Source organism: Mercenaria mercenaria, chromosome 8 (genome assembly GCF_021730395.1).
Source record: "Mercenaria mercenaria strain notata chromosome 8, MADL_Memer_1, whole genome shotgun sequence".
Taxonomy (NCBI): domain Eukaryota; kingdom Metazoa; phylum Mollusca; class Bivalvia; order Venerida; family Veneridae; genus Mercenaria; species Mercenaria mercenaria.
In genome coordinates this window covers 75,208,599-75,231,318 of record NC_069368.1, presented here as the reverse complement: position 1 = coordinate 75,231,318, position 22,720 = coordinate 75,208,599, and the positions used below count along the sequence as shown (strand labels likewise).

The 22,720-nt window shown below is 35.2% G+C and overlaps 2 protein-coding genes across 6 annotated transcripts in view; one reads left to right on the top strand and one right to left on the bottom strand.

The window, feature by feature from the left end:
* LOC123566048 (uncharacterized) overlaps nucleotides 1-8,556 on the bottom strand; it is a 46,727-nt gene extending 38,171 nt beyond the window's left edge. The window contains exon 1 of one of the 5 annotated variants that reach the window (XM_045359878.2): nucleotides 7,596-8,556. Coding sequence is in view for 2 of the 5 variants with exons in the window: in XM_045359873.2 (XP_045215808.2) it covers nucleotides 4,788-4,857 (70 nt within the window). In the remaining 3 variants the exon portion in view is untranslated. Of the gene's footprint in view, nucleotides 1-4,787; nucleotides 5,480-7,595 lie in introns of those variants that run through there. The other 4 variants (XM_045359876.2, XM_045359877.2, XM_045359875.2 and 1 more) reach the window with 4 other exon arrangements.
* An 11,183-nt stretch (nucleotides 8,557-19,739) lies between these two features.
* On the top strand, nucleotides 19,740-20,447 carry LOC123565253 (uncharacterized). Its single transcript, XM_045359121.2, has one exon. It carries the CDS (start codon nucleotides 19,740-19,742, stop codon nucleotides 20,445-20,447), a length of 708 nt encoding a protein of 235 aa, XP_045215056.2.
* The last annotated feature ends 2,273 nt before the right edge of the window (nucleotides 20,448-22,720 follow it).

The window sequence follows — 22,720 nt, the reverse complement described above, 5'->3', positions numbered from 1 at the left end:
TGTCCGTCCATTTCGCAATTCTTGTCCGGTACTGACTGCAATTAAGTGAAACTTCAAGCTAAATTGATATGCACATAGTATCATGATTCGGTTCGATTTCGAGTTATTGTCCTTTTGATTATTCAGTAGTGTACTATAGTTACAGGTTACGGGGATGTATGCAAGAGATCTGCAACGGAAATATTGCGCGACATTCGGAACGCAATATTCTTCCGCTAAAGAACGAGTGCATATTTATTGTTGTATAGATAATAACATTTTTATTACAGACGTATCTACAAGTATAAATGTCATGTAAATATTTTGGGTTTTTTTAACAGCCTGAATGATTTACAATACTGAACTAGATAAAACAATTTATGCAACAACAGACATAAAATCAAAAATACTCCATGTATCCGATATGAAATTCAGGCGTCAGTGTATGGAAAAAATATTCACGTTTCGGTACTGTTGTAACTTAACTGGAAATAGAAAGAAGTATGTAATAACTTCGTCTAGTCTGCGTGCTTATTTCTCTATGAATAATTGCTGGTGTTCTAAGAAACCTTTTTGGAAGCTTCACGGCTAAGACAAGTAATGTGCTCAGTCAATGGATTCCGCTGTCGTGAGTTAATATGCAATAGTCATACTTTGGAGAGCATGCATTGGTTTTACCGATATATTACTTGTTAGAAATTAATTTTAAGAGACAATTTAAAATGGATCTACTGTAATTATTTTTGCATTTATCAAGTTTTTATCCATGAACAATTCACACACATATATATATATATATATATATGTTATCTATATGTTAATACACAACAAGACACAACAAGACTGATAAGCTACAAACTGCGGCATCATTACCGTTTGTTCTTTTAAAGTTCACCGTCATGACGTCGTTTATCATTGTACCTAAGTGACATCAAAATGTACACTACGATTTGGTTAATAAACAACTCGGATAAAAACAAGAAAAAACATGAATGAATGTTAATAAAGGAACATCAATAAAGCCATATTAACGCCTCATTTATATAATTTTCAAATACTTCTGATTTTGGGTCGATTTTGAACAATTCTGAATTTAGCCTTTGATTGAAACTTCACAGAAAGATTGAAGACAAATGGAAAGTGCAGCAAATAAGCAAAATAACACTATTTGAAATTTTTCAGATTGCAAAATTTGCAGATTATCTACATTTTTACACTTAATTGTATTTGTAGAAGGCTTATGCCAGAACGTTATTTAAATGAACCTTTAATTAAAACATTTATGCACATTCCATGGAAACATCTCCAATGTTTATAACCCACAGTTACATACATTTGTTAGGACACATAAAGGATACAAGATTAATAAATATATTTATGTAGATCTAATGGTTAATGTGTCGGTCGCTTAATCCGGAGGCTGTAGTTTCTAGTTATTTGAATCTCGACCATGCCTTCAAGTATAACACCAGTGCCAGATTTTTGAGGAACCGGATATGAGAATGATTCAAACATTCTTCGCGATCTCATCACAGTTTAGCTTAAATAATATATGTATTACTACAAAATACCACACCGGCACATCTGATAACCATTTAGAATATACTGCAATTATGAATACACTGTCGAAACATACTTTATGACACCAAAGTCCATATTTCAAAACTGATTAAAACGAAGAAACAAAGGCTGATTTTTTATCTATGAAAAATCATACGAAATGAATCGCTCGTTACGATTGTAGAGGAATTGTCGAACAAATGTATTTTAACACTGTCTTACTGTTTGCAGTAACAACTAAGAGAACTTACCAAATTCTATGACCGTTATTTACTATTATTAGTTGTTTTTGTCTACATTTAAGAACCTACTTTTTTGTTTGTGAATACTGTACTTTCTTATAATTATCTTTAAACAAACATTAAATATTCATTCAAAGATCTTCCATAGGGAAGTAGATATAATAATTCATTAAAAATCACTCTTTTATTGAATTTTCGGCCACCTGGCCTTTATCAAAACATGAAAAGTCATTGATACAGCTATGTAACATCCATATTATAATACTTGTTTTGTCTCAATGACGTGACGTCATTTCCTGTAAACACGACGTCAAACGACGTAACGTCACTTCCCGTATTATTTCACATGTGTCTGTCACTCAATTTATGTGTTATATTTAACATTGCAACCATGTGGAAATTTCGTTGCAAGCTTCTTCATCCATTTTTCCTCTATTATCTGTCTGTAAAGGCGGCCTTCATGGTATAACTTTTGCAGTACTACCACCTGCAAGTCCCTTTCAGTATGACCTATAAAATGACGATTAATGGTTCTACAAAAGATTTATTGATGATGGATTTGGACTATGGACAGGTGGCATTGAAAAGCTGAAGCGATTTAGTGAATTTGCAAATAATATTCACCAGAACATAAAAGTTGAACTGAGATGGAGTCATCAAAAATTGGAATTTTTAGACACGCTGGTTAGGTTAGAGAATGGTAATATCTATACTGAATTGTACAGAAAACCATCAGACAAACAGCTCTATATACAGAAAACTTCATGTCATCCGGCACATACCAAGAAGGCATTGGCCTATGGCCTAGGTATAAGAATTAAAAGAATTTGTGAAAAAGAACCTGACTATATCAAACACAGAGGAGAACTGAAACAACAGCTAAGAAAAAGAGGATATAGTGGTAGAGAAATTGAACAACAGCTGCAACGGGTCGATAAATTAGACAGGCAGGAATTATTAAAAACAAAAAAGAAGACTGAACCAGAAGAAAAGAGGGTCCCATTAGTGCTGACCTATTCCAAAATGTTACCAGATATACGAAACAACCTGCGAAAACATCAAAAAGTACTCTATAATTCAGAACGTATGAGAACTGTCTTCCAGGAACCACCATTGTTAGCCTTCAGAAGAGATAAAAACATTCGTGATGTATTGGTACATGGCAAAACTAATAGAGCTTTTAGATCTTCTCCTGATATATGTTCCTGCCACATTTGCCTACTGATATTTAAAGGGGAGGTAGCTGACACCACAAAGAGATACACATACCAGACAGTAACACATACCAGTTGTAGTAATACCAATTTAGTGTATGGATTGCTATGCAAACCATGCAATAAAACAATATATGTTGGGGAAACTGAGAGGAGTCTGAAAGAAAGAATAAGTGAACATTTGCGTGATATCAGACAACAGGTTGACAAGCCTATTAATCGTCATTTTATAGGTCATACTGAAAGGGACTTGCAGGTGGTAGTACTGCAAAAGTTATACCATGAAGGCCGCCTTTACAGACAGATAATAGAGGAGAAATGGATGAAGAAGCTTGCAACGAAATTTCCATATGGTGCAATGTTAAATATAACACATAAATTGAGTGACAGACACATGTGAAATAATACGAGAAGTGACGTTACGTCGTTTGACGTCGTGTTTACAGGAAATGACGTCACGTCATTGAGACAAAACAAGTATTATAATATGGATGTTACATAGCTGTATCAATGACTTTTCATGTTTTGATAAAGGCCAGGTGGCCGAAAATTCAATAAAAGAGTGATTTTTAATGAAACATTATATATAAATACTATTTCAATAATAGTTTAATGCATAGGAACTTATGTAATGAAACGCACCTTTAAAATTTAGATTAACTACATTTTGAAATTCTAATGTACGAAAGATAAATGGATAGCACTGCAAGAGTTTTACATATTGACTAAGATGAGAACCAAGACACATTGTCTATTACTCCATTAAGAAATCATGCTTAATTATGTTAATATTACTTGCTTAATTGACTTGCATTCAGAATTTTATCATGGGAGTAATCGATGTATTTGTTCAAAGTAACGTGGTGTATCTGTTTTCGACGAGCTTCCTTTATATATTTGTACTCAAGATATATAACTACAGTAACTTTTATGATTTAACAGTTTATTTTAAAGTTATGTACATCAATTAAAGATCTCGAAAATCCACAAGTGAAACATTGTCTGAAAAAAACTTTATGAGGCTTTTTCTTTAATACTTTAACAAATCCTTTAGTAGATAAAGCTAACTTCGTAGTGTCTCACAATAAAGGGAAACCAGAAATGTAAATTTTCCCTCTGATAAAAATGGTATAGTTTGAACTTTATATAACTAACATTATCTCCAGTATGATAATACTATTTTCGTTCAATAATGGGAACAACAAAACGACAAATGTGTGATGTGAATGTACATTTCAATAGTAGGATAGGTATCCAGTTTGACTAACTTGTCGTTGACATTTTATCATGGCCTTCCTTTCTTTGATATTAAACATTTTTCAAACGGGGAAATAAACTTTTCCGACATTTTCTGGAATAAATGCGAACACTTATATGCTTATAGTGTACAAAGTAGTGTTTCTCCCAATTTAAAGGCAACAATATTATTCGGTACTCGTACATTTCCAGAAATAACTAAAAGAAAAATGTCAAAATAAATACTTTTTGGATTTTACTCATATTTTAGAAGTGATATTTTAAATTTAATGACATAAATAATGTTATCTTCTTTATTTGTATCTGAAGAATATTACTTACTATTTTTAGATATTCTGAATTGTAGTTTCGCGAAACAAAACGATATATGCATTTTTAGGCGCAGTGTATAACATAATAAAATAAAACTACGATTCAAATATTATGTTGCAAGCGAGGCAAAATCTTTGTAAGAGCGAAGTATTATGCAGTAACCTGTTCTATTAATGTATTAGTAAAATTATTCCAGACAATAATTGAAAATCTGTATAAATACCTGTTTTTAAGCAGTTTACATGACTCAACATGATCTTCAGTATTAAATGCAGATTAATAAGTACAGCCATGCAAACAATTAATCCATGGACACGTCTCTGTTAATCACTTAAAATACGTTATAGTGATCAAAACAACTTTGTAACGGGAACAGTTCAGAAAAACAACAGATGCATTAATGTCATCATCATCTTTTAACGAAAGTAATATTCCAATCCACTTAATGTTCATTCAACCCAAAACCATCTAAAAGTAAATAGTTGAAACAAAGCACGTACTTATAAATACAGCCATGCAAACAATTTATCCATGCAAACGTTTCTGCTAATCGCTTTAAACAGGTGATCATTGGTAAATATTTTTTACGGCATAAGTTTATAACCATATTAATTAATGTTGACTTCGTCTTGCAACGGATGCAATATGATCAATTCAACCCACTTAATGTTCGTTCAACTAAAAACTATCTAAACATAAATATTTGATACAAAGTGTGTGTAGTTCAGCGTTTATTTGACACAAATATTGATGTTAATTATACAATCAACATAATGGAATTAATACATTTGTAACACAACATAAAATGCCCATTTTGCATTAAAATATTTATAGTTCAGTAATATGTAGAAATGATGTCAAAACATTAAATTAATTCCAAGTCTGTTTTAAGGTCTTTATATATTGTGCAGTTGCGGAAAAAATGTTCTAAAGAATCCAAGCCAAATAATGTGATATTTATGAAGGACGTCCTGTGTATTTCAATTTAAAATTTACGCATAGCTATCAAAGATAAGATAAAATAAGTTAATGCTGTTATGTTTTCTGCTTCTTTCGGCCCATGGAGCCCATTTATTTTTACTGTAACACAACATTCCATAAGAGTCGGTATCTGAGGGCATGAGGGCGTTGCATATTTCATTATCCATTACTTTTTATGAGGGGTTTTAGTTTAATCATATTTTATTGCAATTATCACACAGGACACGATAGTAAATTTGCTTCAAGACATGAATATACAGTACATCAAGACATATAATACTATAGCACATCAAAATACATTCGGTAATTTTGTAGTAGTGTGAAAAACAAGGGTTTGAGCACAAGTTTTACCAACATTAGAAACGGGTCCGTCCTTGGGTGTAAAATTAATGTTCGATTAAACTAAATGACGGATTTTTGTTTGGACTAGAATAGAAAAAAAAAATGCTGTACATATTTTATAATTTTCAGATACAAATTTCAGTGAAAATAACAAAATATCTAAACAGAAAAGCGAGCGAGAAGAAAACGTACGAAAAAGACAACATAATCAAGCGCAAAATGACTTAATGATACCTTTAAACTCCTACTGCCACATTTCCACACTTAGTCCAACCCAGAGGTCTTAAATCAGATGTATAGACAAACGATCAGGGGGCAGTACTAGAGAAGCGATGTGTATTTTTTATATATGTTTGTTCTTCTAGAAAAAATTTTGTTCTCCCCATCATATAGTGGGTCAATACCACGAATTAATTTGAGAGTACTAGGTGGATGGAATCTACGAGTATTAATATATAACTAGCGATTGGCATTGGCATAATGGCTACATTTAAAAAGAAATGTTCCTCATTTCCAATACCATGTCCACAAGAGCAACCAGGAAAGTCGCATAGATGGTTAAAAAGAGATAATTGTTTAAGTTGCTACATCGGTTTCTAATACGAGTTTGAATGACATTATAGAATCATTCTCCTATTAGATAAAACAACGGAACAAATTGAGATTTGAATTTGCTTTTCAGTTTGTTCTTAAAATATGTAAGTGTGTTAACATTGTGTGTCAGAAAGTCAAGGTTATTCCATAGTTTTACTGAATCGGGTATAAGTGATTTTGAGTAAATTTCAAGACGTCTAGGCACTTAACAAAATTAGTATTATTTCTAAGTTCATAATTGTTAGAATTATGAACTGTTGGTGGAAAAACCTCTAAGGCACTTAACAAAATTAGTATTATTTCTAAGTTCATAATTGTTAGAATTATGAACTGTTGGTGGAAAAACCTCTATAAGGTAATCCGAAAGAGGTCCGCTGTTTCCTTTACCTGCAAGGGAAACCCAATAGATTTCTGTAAGTAAATTTTGACTTGGAACGGAGCAAGTAAAACCAGTAACTAAACGAGCAGCTTCATAAAGAAGTTTTTTAAGAGTGTCCTTTTCATATTGGGTACAGCTATCCCATACAACTGACGCATACTCAAGCAAAGGTCTTAGATACGATATATAAATGTTAAGAGTAGATCTTTTAACTTTGAATTTTAACATTCCGATCGATCAGACTACTTTTGAGGCTAAATTAGTGATATTGTCATCATGACTTATTGTAAGACCAAGATGTTTGTGATCGTCAACGTAGTTGAAATGAATATTATCAAAGTTCAGGAAGGTTGGGCTATATCTCTAAAGGAGAAAAACATAACTTGTTTTGAAAGGATTAAATTTTATAACAAGCCACTGTTTCGCCCAGTCGGAAAATTGTTCTTAGTCTGAATTTAAAATAGTTTCTATAGAAACGGAGTCTGACGAAGATATAGCTTTTATGAGGAGACTCAGTCAAACAGAGTATTTGCGTTGAATGATTTCAAAGGATCTTCTTTAAGTATAGATTTTATTCACTGAAATATAAAATCATTCCATTACGCAGATGCATGAAGGTTTAGCGCAAATCTTAAAACTTTTCATAAAAGCTGTTCAACTGTTGATAATGTGTAATACCCGATCATTTGCAACAGCACGGTGAAAATAAAAAGTCATAAAACTGCAAATGATTACCTTTTTCATAGTTATGACTTTATCCCTCGAAAACTGGATGCGGATGCTTCTCCTACGACTTTGAATGTATCTTACGGTACAGGGGGTTTGTGTTATGCATTTTATAGATATTATGGCAATTATCCAATCACTAAGAACGTATTTGGATGTTCATGATTATTGTTATTACAGGATCAGAAGAAAGGTCCGGTGTTTTGTGTAACGTAATTTCCGGTATTTGGAAGTACAAAGTGTTTTGGACAATACAACTGCACACCATCAATTGTTGTCTGTGATTTAGAGCAAGTCTAGACGGGAAAGTTATCCTTTCTTTTGTCCTGTATGGACATTTCCGTTTTACGATATTTCTACAATGTCGAAGTCATTTTGATTATGCCGTGCATTTAAAAGGTTTACTCATATTTTTTGCAAACTTTCATCAAGCCTTGAACAGTTTGACAAATAAAGAAATCAAACCTTTGTCCGAAGTTAAATATTCGAACTCAGCCTGTTTGATTAATTCCTTAACTAAATGTTGGTTTTTTAAAAATAACACGATTAAAATTAAAAGTCAATGAAGAAGTTTGGTATAAGCAGCTAATCATTTTTTTAACAAAATGTCATTATCTTATCAACAAGATCTTCGGATGTGTTTGATCTTTTGATTGACATGTTTTGATTCTAATGCGCGTCAAAATAATCCTTCATCGCTATTTAGCAAACAATGGAATCACAGATAAATTTTTCCCGGAAGAGCAGATTTGCATTCAAACAAATCTATACTTGTTTGTGAAGTACAGTTTCTGAAAGTAAAATTATATTAAAATTAGTCAATTACTTCGAAAATATCTTCAAGTGTTCCAAAGTTGGAAGTTCGGACTTTAAGAAGTACGTTATATATAGAAGATAGAAGAAGAAGATTCGGGACAGTGCAAATCGTCCGATTTTTAGAAGTTTCCGGCTTTTTGGAAGGTCTAGTATACAAACACTTCACTGTTTATTGCTAACATGAACATGTCTGTAGTTTTGGCGGCATGCACTGTTATTGAATGTCATACTGGGTATGCCTTTCTTCGAAAATTTACCAGTAAAGCGCATCGGGAAGCTCTTTTTGCATGTTAATAGAGAGAGAGAGAGAGAGAGAGAGGTACGCACAGAGCAGAGAAATTAAATATTACGTCATAAACGTGTATTACTTTTCAGTGTCTCATAACTTATAGTTGTGTCGATAAAAGTCAACTACTCTTAATTCTGTATGTTTAATGACATAAGAAAAGCTGAACTTTAATCAAAAAGTAGTTGAAAATAGGTATGAGCTCGTATTTCACTGGTTACAACATGACATAAAATGGTTACATATAAAGGTGTGCTTTACAGACAAAATTGTTTCTTGCAGCACATCGAAGTGTCATTTAATGATATTATATGCTACATTCATTCCATTAGCTGTAGACTAGGGTATGTTCTAAAAATACACACGTCTCTGAAATCGGTGTCCATCGATGTATATAGCTCGCCTTAAACAAGTAGTTTAAAGACAAAATTATTTCTTGAAACACTGTGAAATGTCATTTAGAGTAATTTTATGTTTCTTTCATTCCATAAGCTGCAGAAAAACGATCGACAATATTGTGAAATATATAATTTTCACACAACACTATGCTAAATGAAGCATACGCACTCATATGTGCTCAATAGGTCTACAATATACTATGAAATATATTTACAATAAGAGATAGTATACATCCAAATTGCTTATCAATGCATCTAATGATTCTTTAATAAACTCCCCGCTCTAAATTCTAGTTTGTTTTCTCAGTTATGACAAACCCAGTATTGTAACTGGGTACAATACGCCACTTTAAATGGACGTGTAGTCTCTGTATCAATGAAGGTTCTATTTACACTGCCGTATGAATACATCTGCGGGTGTCTCAAAATTTCATTTCGGTAATTGTGAAATGTGTAATTGAGTTCTGCTAAAACCGGCGCCGAAGGGCGTCGACGGTGTACTATTTCCACTACTGTGCATAAAAAGGCTTATTCAAACCGAGCATGCAATATTTTCATCTAATTTGTTTTGGGCGTCCTTTGCACCTCCGTGTGTTTATGAACGGAAAGGCGTTTTATTTCAGCAATAAAGCACTTATTCTACGTTTTCATAACTGGAAAGGTGAGTTTGATTGTGTAAAAGATATATTAGCTGTAAACAACATTTTCAAAAAAAAAAAGAACTAGTTACAAATAAAAAGATTTGCTACACAAATGCTGCAAGGTCTCAACGATGACATAAAATATGTGACAACGTCGCACATATCGTGTTACAAATACATTCTGAAAGTAATATCCCTCGGAATCACCGAGAACAAGGCAAACAGTGAAAATTGCATACTCGGTTTGATTGAGTCTGTTCATGAGCAGTAATAGAAAATGCAACACTGCCTAAAATGCACTTGCATGAGCAGAATTCAATATTCAAATCTAAATGAGTTGAATTAAATGATTCCGAAGGACCAGAAATTATAACAACACTGAGATGTAGTCGGGGCGACTTTTTACGGCCGCCACACAGCACTTAACACCTGATGTTGTGAAGTAAATATAATCTAAAATTAATATCCCTCGCAGTCACCGAGAACAAGGCAAACAGTGAAAATTGCTGACTCAGTTTGATTGAGTCTGTTCATGAGTAGTAATGGAAAATGCAACACTGCTATCGCCCCCTTAGCTTTTGGTGCGTGGCATTCCCTGTTTGATATTTTTCTTTGTTTTTAAGAAGTATTCAATCTCCAAATCTAAATAAGTTAAAATCAGTGATCCCGAAGGACCAGAAAATATAAGTCTCGACATCGTAATTTCCAATCAATTTGAAATGGTAGAAATACGTATGTACAATTTCTCTTCACGTCGAAGCCATGTCTTGGAGATATGTATGAATGGTTGCATGACGTATGAACAAGAAACAGCATTTTTAGTGTGGTTTTGTGAATGTGTACTGGATGGGTTTATGTCATTATTTTTATTATTATTATTATTATTATTATTATTATTATTATTATCATTATTTTGATTGCTGCTTGTGTTGATCCAGAATCAGCATCAGAAACAATCACATACAATCAATTTGGATACATTTATTGTTGATAGATACGTTGTGAACTTTCGCTCACCATTGTTATTTTCAGTAATGGAATTGTAAATGTATAACAGCAATTTTCTACACCAGTTTGGACAATCATTAAGATGTAGACATAATCTTATTGTGTTATCAAGGTTAAAAAAATTGAGAATATTGAATCAGTACAGAGGAAAAAGAGCTGGTCGCCTGAAGGCACAAGCCTTGAACAATTACAAAAGTTGTTACGGAAGACCAGTGGTTTTTAAAGATGTAAACTTTAACAAATTTATATATTTTACGAGAAATGACAATAAATTGAATAGACAAAATGAACAGATTACATATTTGACGCTTGATTGTGGCTCGGCAGTAAAATGCTCAATTATTACGCAAGGAAAAGATAGAAAATGCTGGCTGTATCTCCATGCAGAGGGATACGACTCCCCCGAAAATGGAGCCATCTGTTTGCCGTGGGTGGCGGCCCGTAAGCCGGAGAGTAGGGTCTTGGATGTTGAGGTACCCCATAGCATCCCGGGGAGATGATGTGTGCTTGTTTGCATGTGCGAATCTTCTTCCAAGGATGTGGATGCCAATACACTGCCCGATACGATAAATCGGCTAGTCATGCCAAGCCCTAGGAAATCTCACATTTACGTTTACATTTTCTATTGTTTATTTCAAATTGCATCTTAATGTGATCATTTTTATATTTTCACAAACATAATTTTGAAACAAAATACGTTACACAAAATCTGTCTTTACTCTGCTGTACTGTCACATTTTACTGTGTTCAGCAAATTTCATATTACGTTCACACAAATTTATTTTACAATATATATTCATATGTACTTCAATCTATGTTTCCTAGGAGGCGATGGCTTAGGGCCAATCGGGTGGGTAGAGTAACAATCTCTTGAATCTCATGTTTGCTTTTCTGCAATACAGCTGGTGATATAAACAAGATTGTGAAATACCTGGCCGAGTATATCACTACAGTATCCCTAACATGTATGAGCTGGATATCCGCTCTGTTCTCATGTTCCCTTGTTGGACTCCGCGGCGGGTGGGTGCTGCGAGTGATTTTTAAAAAACTCAGTATGGAAAATCAAAATAAAAAACGACCGCATACCGAAACGGATTCTGACGGCATGGAAGGTGAGAATTCTCATCAACCTCTCACATCAAATACGGCTTTTCCAAGATTTCTTCTCATTCAATCAAATATCGAAGATTTCAAAATGACAAGTATCTCACCGTTTGCAATTGAGAAAACTATAGAAAGTATAGCTAGTGTTAAATCAGTTAAAAAATTGCGTACTGGTGATCTTCTCGTTGAATTTGACAGAGCAGCACACGCTAAAAATCTATTTGGCATTACATCCTTCTTTAACCACCCATGTAAATGTATACCGCACCGTACGTTGAACTCCTCAAGGGTGGTCATCCGATGTCCTGATCTTGCTGGGGTATCAGAGACGGAGATTGTAAATGAACTTACTGCTCAACACGTGACAGCTGCGAGACGCATCAAAATCAAAAGATTAGGTAAAGAAATCCACACCAACACTATTATTCTAACATTTGGCATTCCGTTTCTCCCTTCTGTTATAAACATTGGCTATCTACGTACAAAAGTTACTTCTTATATACCCACTCATCTTCAGTGTTACAATCGTTTCAGGTTTGGCCACAACGAAAACACCTGTAAAGCTGACCATATTTGTCCAAAGTGCTGCCAAGATGGATATTCTCACGAACATGACACCTGCAATTATCCAATACGTTGTGTGAATTGCGGCGAGCCGCATTCAGCCAGGTCTCGAGACTGCTAGACATGGAAGATTGAAAAGGAAGTTCTCCATGACAAGTTCACACAGGGCATTGGATTTCCTGAGGCTAGACAAATTGCCAATGCTAAATTCGTATCTCCATCACTGACATCAACATATTCTTCCTTCACAAAATCTAACTCAAACGAATCAATTCAAGGTAAACTGATTGTGTCCCAGATGTTCAAACCGAAAAGTCACATGTTGCAGCAAAACCTGTTCAGAAACCAGTAGTTCAAAATGCAGCTGCTAAACCAAGGCTGCCACCAGCTGTACAAAATGTTCCAAACTACGCAAATTCGCAATCGTCAAAGCAAAATGTTAATTTGAATTCTAATCAACATGGGGTGAGTCAAAGACCCAGACAAAAATTTGACTTGAAAACTGATGGGTTTGGAAAGGGATTAAATAATCCCATACAAACCCATAACTTGTTCCCTCTTGATATGAACCGGTTGACGAGGGAGGATGATGAAGATCCGCCATTATCTGCTCCGTCCTGTTTAACTAGCACAAAAGATTGAAAGATCAAAAGGTTCCCTCCCGAGTCAATGCAACACTAATATTTCCTTAAATTTCCAGTCGTTCAATTTTTGTTTACCATTGTAAATGGCAAGTAAAATTATCCAGTGGAATTGCCGTGGACTTAAAGCAAATTATAATGAAATTCTCCTTCTCTTATCAAAATATAATCCTACACTTATATGCCTAAGTGAAACATTTTTAAAAGAAACGGACAAAATAGATTTCAAAACTATTCAGTGTATAACTTCATTAATACTAACACTGACAGAGCTTCTGGTGGTACATCTATTATTATTAATAATGCATGTCCGCACAGACAAATTGTTCTAAATACAAGTATTCAGTCAATTGCAATAAACGTTACATTGCATCGACCAATTACTATCTGTTCGATTTATATACCTCCCAGAGTTTAACTAAATCTTAAAGATCTTGATGATCTTATAAAATGATTACCACGACCACTTTTGCTTATGGGAGAATTTAATGGTCATCATGAATTTTGGGGCTGTTCTGACAGCAACACTAGAGGTCAAATTATTGAAACTTTTATTGAAAAGAAATGCCCTCTGTTTGTTAAATGCTAAATCAAAAACATATCTTCATCCTGCAACAGGTAACTTTTCTTCGCTTGATTTGACAATTTGTCAACAGCACATCTTTTTTGATTTTGAATGAAAAGTACTGGATGACTTGCATGGCAGTGACCATTTTCCAATTGTTATTTCAAATACTTTTAATCTGCCTTCTGACCACCCTTCATATTTCAAATTTAATAAAGCTTACTGGAATCAATTTCAAACGTTATGTAAAAATGATTTGACTTTGGAAAAGTTTTTATGATCCTATTGATCGTTTTTAGGTTCTTCTGTCCGATATTGCTGACAAGTCCATTCCTAAAACTTCAAGAAATGGTAAACATAAAAATAAGCCTTGGTATAATAATGATTGTAATACCGCTGTTCGAAAACGTAGAGCGGCAATTAAAAAATTCAATATACGGCCGACAAAAGACAATCTACAATCAGTTAAGATTCTGAGAGCAAAAGCTCGCAGAACTAGAAATCAAGCAAAGAAAAAATCATGGCATTCATACGTTTCAAAACTTAATTCTATGTCATCGGTTAAAAAGGTCTGGGAAATGATTCGTAAAATAAGCGGAAAAGGAAAACAATCGAGTGTTTCCCATCTAACAAAATCAGACCAGTTTATTGCATCTACTAAGGAGGACATTGCTAAAACACTTGGTGAATCGTTTTCGAACAACTCTTCATCAAACAATTATGATCAAAGGTTTCAAAACATTAAATCGACTAAAGAAAGTAAACCTTTAAAGGTCCAATACTAAGGAAAGTGAACATTTTAATTTCTTTTAAAAAGCACAGAAACTATTTCATTTTATTGGAAAATGAAAGTTGGTATGTAGAAATTCGAAATAAATCGCAGTATATGTACAATTATTTTTCTATGAAGTATGAAGAAAGTTAAAAAGACCTGGGGGGGGGGGGGGGGTCATTCTGTCGATTCATTGAAATTTCAACATAATACACATACATTTCTTTGAGTTCCAAAGACCTTCTGTAAATTTTGACCTGCCAATCTTCATTATTAAGTGTCTTGCAGAAGTCTATGCACTGGCTATGAAAAAAATTGCTAACTCACTTTCCCTTAGTAATGGACCTTTAAATTTTGATTCAAACAATGATGAAGATTATAATCAACCCTTTTCGCTCACAGAATTGCTTGACTCTTTAGACAAATGTCATGATACTGCAGCTAGTCCAGACCAAATTCATTATCAACTTTTAAAACATTTACCACAAGAATCATTAGACCTCCTCCTTGAAATTTACAATATTATATGGAAAACTGGCGTTTTTCCAGATTCCTGGAGAGAAGCTATAGTTATCCCAATACCAAAACCCGGGAAAGATAGTACAAACCCCAGTAATTATAGACCGATTGCCCTAACTAGTAGTTTATGTAAAACTCTAGAACGTATGATCAATTCTTATCTATTTTGGTATCTTGAATTTCAAGGCCTAATAACTAACTTTCAAAGCAGTTTTCGCAAGCAGCGCAGCACAACTGATCATCTTGTTCGACTGGTAAAATTTATTCGTGATGCATTTGTTTAAAAGGAGCATCTAGTGTCTGTCTTTTTCGATTTAGAAAAAAATTATGACACTACAGGGAATTATGATATTATGAATGATCTTAACGACTTAGGTTTAAAAGGTCGTCTTCCAACATTTATATCACATTTTTTATCTGATCGCAATTTTAAAGTATGTGTTGGTTTTACCCTTTCTGACTCTTTTGAGCAAGAACAGGGAGTTCCAAAAGGTTTTGATCTATCTGTTACACTTTTTATCAACAAAATTAATAATATTGTGAAATGTTTGTTACCAGGGACAGATTGTTCATTATATGTTGATGATTATCTGATATGTTATCGTTCAAAAAATATGCGTACGATCGAACGCCAACTACAACAGTGTTTAACTTAAGTTCAAAATTGGGCCATTGAAAATGGTTATAAAATTTCCCAATCAAAAACTCAGTGTGTCCACTTTTGTCAATTACAGAAACATCACTGAGCTTTTTCTAAATGGTAAAAAATACCCGTTGTTGAAGAAGCAAAATTTCTTGGTGTTAGTTTTGATAGTTTTCTTTTATACCACATATAAAATACCTGAAAGCCAAATGTTTGAAATCATTGGATCTTTTAAAGGTAATTTCAAATACATATTGGTGAGCAGATCGCAAGGTTTTGTTAAGACTTTATAGAGCTTTGATTAGATCCAAGCTAGATTACGGTTGTGTTGTTTATGGTTCAGCCAGTAAATCGTATTTACAAATGTTGGATACTAGCCATAATCAAGGTCTTCGTATTACTCTTGGCGCATTTAGAACATCGCCTGTTGAAAGTTTGTATGTTGAAGGAAACGAATTCTCCCTTTACACGAGACGTGAAAAACTGTCATTGCAATATGCTCTGAGGGTAGCTGCCAACAAATTCAATCCTGCTCATAAAATCATATTTAAACCTAAGTACCACGATTCGTATGACAGAAAACCAAAACAAATTAAACCTTTTGGACTTTGCATCTACAGTTATATGAAGGAAATGGATTTTGAATTCGATGATATAAAAGAAAATTTAGTCCTGAATACACCACCATGGACTCTTAATTCTCCAACAGTTCTTTTTGATATGAAAACCGCCTTGAAAAAGTCTGAAACAAACCCTGAAATATTAAAGTCCAAATATAACGAAATTAAGTCGACTTACAAAGATCATTTTCGAATTTATACAGATGGATCAAAAGATGATTCAAAGGTTGGATGTGCCGCCGTTAGCCACCTTCATCAATCAAAATTACGTTTGCCAAATAACGCTACACTTTTTTCAGCTAAGACCAAAGCTATTGATTTGGCCCTTAATTTTATTTCAGAATATAACGAAGAAAAGTTTATCATCTTTTCCGACTCACGTTCACTATTACAATCAATTCACAACCGAAATACTGAAAATCCTTCCATTCAAAATATTCTTCTCAGGGTTCATGAACTATCTTTTTAGAAGTCCATCATATTCTGTTGGATTCCTAGCCATGTTGGTATTTATGGAAATGAGGATGCTGAAACCGCAGAAAAGAAATCACTTTCATTACATCGATCTAAATTGAAATTACCATTTACTGATTTTAGGCAAAATATCAACAAATACATTTTAACTAAATGGTAGTCTTCATGGAACAATGCTTCGTTCAATAAACTTTATTAAAATTAAACCTACTTTAGGTGAATGGCACCAAGGAAACAGATCTGTTCGCAGGGTAGATGTTGTTCTTTCTCTTTGTCGAATAGGCCATACTTGGTTGACTCATTCGTATCTTCTGAACAATGAAGATCAACCTGAATGTGTACCATGTCAAACATCGCTTACTGTTAAACATGTTTTAATCGACTGTGTAGACTTGATCCACAGCGCAATTCATACTATAATGTTGAATCGTTAAAAGAGTTGTTTCAGCAAATTCCTGCCGACAAAATTTTACAGTTTTTGAAGCAAATAGGCCTATATCATAAAATCTGAACCTTATTTGATATTTATTCACAACTTTTACACTTTTCTATGTTTGCAACTGATTTTTACACTATATATGTATATATGTTTTTACTTTAACAGTTTTATATATGCTGTAGTGCCTGTCCGGTCTGGTCCGGCATACGTGACGATAGCCCTACCGGAAGCCGAAAGGGGTGATTTCCTGTGGAGCGTTCCAGCCGGTTAGACGTCCTTCATAACAACTCAGTAATCTGCCAGTATCACATCTGATACAACAGTATCCACCTTCTAAGGTTATTGGTAAGTTGTCTTGGGCTACTTTGAATTATCACCAATTACAATATTGGTGTCAGCGGTGATTAAGAGCCCAATTTCGTAGACCAATAAATCGCTACATAGCAGATTTTATTTTTGGACTTGGCCATTTTGCCAGTTTAAAAACTTTGTAATTTGAGTGAGATAAAGGACCAAGTAAGGCGTAATTGTATTTAGTCGATTACGTTCTTGGTCAGATACATTTAAAATTTTATTTTAGGTGTATTTAGTCGAATAATTGAAATAATTATTCGAATCTCGCGGATAACTGTCTTCGCATGCGCCATCGGAAATCCACAGAGTCGGCATTACAGTTTCCTTTGGTGAACTTTTCAGGATCCATAAAAGGTATATTTTTTGTGTTATTCTTTAATTGAAATAATAAAAATTATTTCTACATTGTCTGTTGTTATTCTTTTGATTTTATCGAAGATGGCACAGAAAAAAGATTCAAAAGGTAAGCCTTCTGCGACAGAATTCAGCGCGCAGGTGGTCCCAATTAATTTTGCGACACTTGAGCAATTAAAAACGATACCGGGCATAAATGAAAAAATTGCCAAAAAGCACTTTTGTCCGTTCGTGAGGCTACTGGGAATTTAACCCCAGAAACGCTGTCTGTAATTTGTCGTAAGACATTTACGGAGTCAGAGCTGAGTAAAATTGATTAAATTGTGGGTACAAGAGGACAGTGATGAAAAGGCTAAGACTCCAAAGGAGCCTAGCATAGCATGACGTATAAAGGCCGAAATATAAGGTCTGCTCATGCTAGACCTGAGGTTTCGCCTGTAAGGGCCATCCCCAGACCTATTATTGTGTCTGCAATGGCTCATAAGGAATTTCAAAGTAAATTTCAGCCATTGTTGAGAACTACGGCCGAATTTGTATCTGCAACACCGGCGGGCAGGAGTAATGTACCGGTACCAAGTACGAAATTAAAGTTCGACCTTGGTGAAAATAGCACCCCTAAAGAGAGTGATGGTAATGCGAAAGCAACCAAACCATCACCAGGGTTAGGGGTGAGCGCTGACTGTAGTAGGACAAGGAAGTCAATAAGTTCCTTGCCAAAGCATCTGACCTTTGACGGTAAAGGCAGCTGGGAGGCTTTTGATTTAAAGTTTACCAGATATGCAGAGGCCTGCGGATGGTCAGATGTAGAAACATTGACGGCTTGTGCTGGGCACTTATTGGCAAAGCTATTGAATATTATGTATTAATACATGATAGTGGTGACGTGAACTCGTACAAGAGTTTACGTAGTAAACTGGAAGCGCGTTTTGGGGAACAGGAGCTGCCGGCAGCAGCTCAAACACAATTTCAACAAGCTTGCCAGAGAGATGGTGAGTTGTTGGATGATTATGCAGACCGGCTTTTGATTCTTACGGCGAAAGCATTTAAAAGTCTTACAGATTCGTTTGTGACCAATCAGGTCATAAATCGTTTCTGTCAGGGCCTATTGGATAAGGGTGCTGGACAGAATGTGTTCATGCTTAATCCTCCGAGCATCCAACAGGCTAAACAAATGGTTCGAAAGTACCAGCAGGGACATTCGGCCATATATGATAAACCAAAGCGTGAAACCAAACGGCGTGAACCAGAACGGGTTTACGCTGTGAGTGAAAGATCCGGAAGTTCTGGAGAAGCACCGGATAATAGAACAGTCATGGAGGCAATTAAGCAATTGCAGCTTAAGTTTGATAAATTTATGGCGGTTAAGCACAACCGAGATAGGCCAATGCCGAAAGCTAAGAAAGGGCCTCTCCGATGTTATGGGTGCGGCAAGGAGGGACATTTCCGAAGGGGTTGTCATAAGTCAAGAACAGATCAACAGGATCGGTTTATCTACAAAGGGTCGGACAAGGCAGTGGCACCTCGACCCTAGATAAATTTCCTGTTCCGGTAGAACATAAAGACCACTGCAATAGCACTTGTAATAACCAGGTTAAGGTGGAGGTTGAATCTGATCTTGAGCATGTTGTTGTATGCCAGGTAAAGTCGGCCTCTCAATTTTCCATGGGAATTCAAGTGGGTGATCAACTGGTTAAAGCAATTGGGACACTACTGCCCAGGTCACAATTATTTCAGACAAGGTCTATAATTCCTTGCGGCATAAGCCCACTAAGGTCAAAGAGGTCAAACTTATGACTGCTGGGAGGGAGTTATGGATAAACAGCTTCATTGTCGGCCCCGTCCGGTTGAAAATAGGATCGAAATGATATAAGGAGAATGTATATGTTGCCCCAATAGAACAACAGATGTTGTTAGTTTTTGACATTCTCTGTGATAAAGGCCAATCGATTTTAGACATGGGTAGGGGTATAATAATCTTTGACGGCATGCACATAACTCTTGTTGTTGATAGTATAAACGGTTTTCCTTCAGAGTCCAGGGTTACTGTGGCTAAACGCAGGGTTATTCCGCCTCATTCTGTGGCCCATGTAATATGTAATATGGACACAGAACTTACTGATTATGTCATTGAGCCGTTGGACCAGTCTAAGGTATGGAAGCCTAGGGTGGTCAGGGAAGGGGTCACTGATCCAGTAGTTTGTGTTGTTAACCCCACTGATAGGTATAAGTTAATTTCAAAGGGATCTGAGATAGGGAGAGCTTATCCAGTGTCCGAAATTATTGAAGTGGGGGAGGAGGATGAGGAGTATAATATAAATCAACTTTCTGATTTGGGTTGGCAACAGGACATTGTTCCTAGGCCGGAGAGTGATAGTGCTCTCGCGCCCCACCTTCAGCAAGTATACTCCGATTCCTGTGAACATTTGAATGAGGAGCAACATCGGCAGTTGGCTCAGTTGCTTATTGAGTACCAAGATGTGTTTGCTCAAGATGAATTTGATCTTGGTAATTTTACTGTAATGGAACATGTTATTGAAACGGGTAATGCCGAACCAGTTAAGCAACGCATGAGGCGCACGCCTGTGTGTTTTGCTGGTGAGGAAGAGGCCCATCTCAATAAAATGTTAAAGGCAGGGGTCATCCAGGAGTCAATATCTGACTGAGCTTCCGCCCCAGTACTTTTACGGAAACGGGACGGGACAATTCGGTGGTGTATTGACTATAGAGGCTTAAATGAAAAATCTAAGAAAGATGCGTTTCCATTGCCCTTAGTGGATGACTGTCTAGACACTCCGTCAGGGAGTGTATGGTTTTAAAAGCTTGATGCTAACTCTGCCTATTGGCAGGTTCCCATCAGGAAAGAAGACCGGAAAAAGACGAAATAACGAAATACGGTCTTTTTGAGCATGTGCGAATGGGATTCGGTCTATGTGGAGCATCAGCCACATATGCCCGAATTATGAATTTAGTCCTCAGAGGCCTAACATGGAAAGCGGTGTTAGCCTTAACACTGCGAAAAAAGGGTCAATATACGGCAGTGTACGGTCCCGTATATTTCGAAAATACGGGAATATACGGGATGTATATTACAAATATTCGGACCTAATATACGATCTCGTATTCGGAACATCTAGTATACGGGAAGTCCGTATATTTGTGATGCATATACAGGATCCCGTATACGCCGAATATACCTAAATGTATATTTGCCGTATATATGCAATATACCAAATTTTTAACAAAAATCCCTAGAAATGGTGTTTATTCGTGTCCTGCTTTAACATAAGTTTCATTTTCATGTATTCTAAGGGTCTTGAGACTTTTTTCCCGTATACTTTTCGTATTTTAGAATATACGGAACACGTATACGAGCCTGTATATTCCGAATATACGTAGTATACGGATCCCGTATTTTTGTCATATATGGACTGTGATGGCATCTAATATACGGGGCATATACGGTCTTGTATTTCCTAATATACGGGCTTCGGATTTTTCCGCATGATATACTAAGTATACGGATCCCGTATTTTTGTCATATACGGGGCATATACGAAACTGTACTTTTTGATATGCAGGCTACGGACTAGTCCTGTATATGCATGGTATACGCAATATACGGACCCCGTACTTGTGTCATATACGGGGAATATACGAAACTGTATTTTTTACTATACGGGCTACGGACTAGTCCCGTATATGCATGGTATACGCAATATACGGATCCCGTACTTGTGTCATATACGGAATGTATACATCTGATATACGGGGATATACGAACCTGTAGGTTTTTATATACGGGCCAGGTTTTTCCCCGTTTATGCAAGATATGCAGAGTATACAGATTCCATATTTGTGTCACATTTAGACTGAATTTGGTTTTCGTATTCGGGGAATTCACGGACCAGTATTTCTAAAAGATACATTTGCCAGACTTTTCCCGTATATGCACTATGTGTAGTAAACAAATCCCGTATTTTTCTTTTATCTGAACTTATTTCGTATATGGGAACACACTGAAAGATGACAAAATGAATGTCAGTATACCTACAGCAACATACGGTATGTTAGAAAAAAGCAAGACAAAGACAGGGTATGAGAAAAAATTCATATTGTTATTAACTGGAGACATGTCAGATTAAATTAACATTTTATTCAACTTAAATACTTTTTAAATCAGTTTTTCAAACGATTATGAATCATTTTCATTTCTTGTCCAAATGAAATAAGCAGAATTAAAATGTCAGTAATCAATAACATCAAGCATTTCTTAATATGAGCCGCGCCATGAGAAAAACAACATAGTGGGTTTGCGAACAGCATGGATCCAGACCAGCCTGCGCATTCGCGCAGTCTGATCAGGATCCATGCTGTTCGTTAAAAGTTTCTGTAATTGCAATAGACTTTGAAAGCGAACAGCATGTGACTGAACAAGTTCTGAACGATATATTTGCCTCTTAACGTTTTAATATTTGGTTAAACAATCTGAAGAGTTTCCAGAATTTCCAATCTCGCGGTCAGTATAATATTCTTAGACAAGTAAAATATTCATCATAAACGTCTCATCTCTTTATGTTCAAATAAATATAATGCATCTCGGTTTTTAATTCAGCAATCCTGTATTAAAGTATGAAAATAGAAAACTTACTGTTAATCTGGATTTAAAATTATCCAAATCTCATAGATTAACCTAACTAAAATATAATAAATAATATCAGAGTATCAATATAATTTGCATTATTTCATATTAGAGTTTTCTTGTCCATATAAAATACAGTAATAAGCATTATAAATGTTCAAGTTTTTTCCAGAATTTTATTATCCTTTTTGCTATCTGCATTTTCTCTGGAAATAATGTATCTTCATAGATCCTTTACATTGTGCTTTTCTGTATAATATGTATAATGTTTTTGAATGTTAAATTACGCCATGCTGT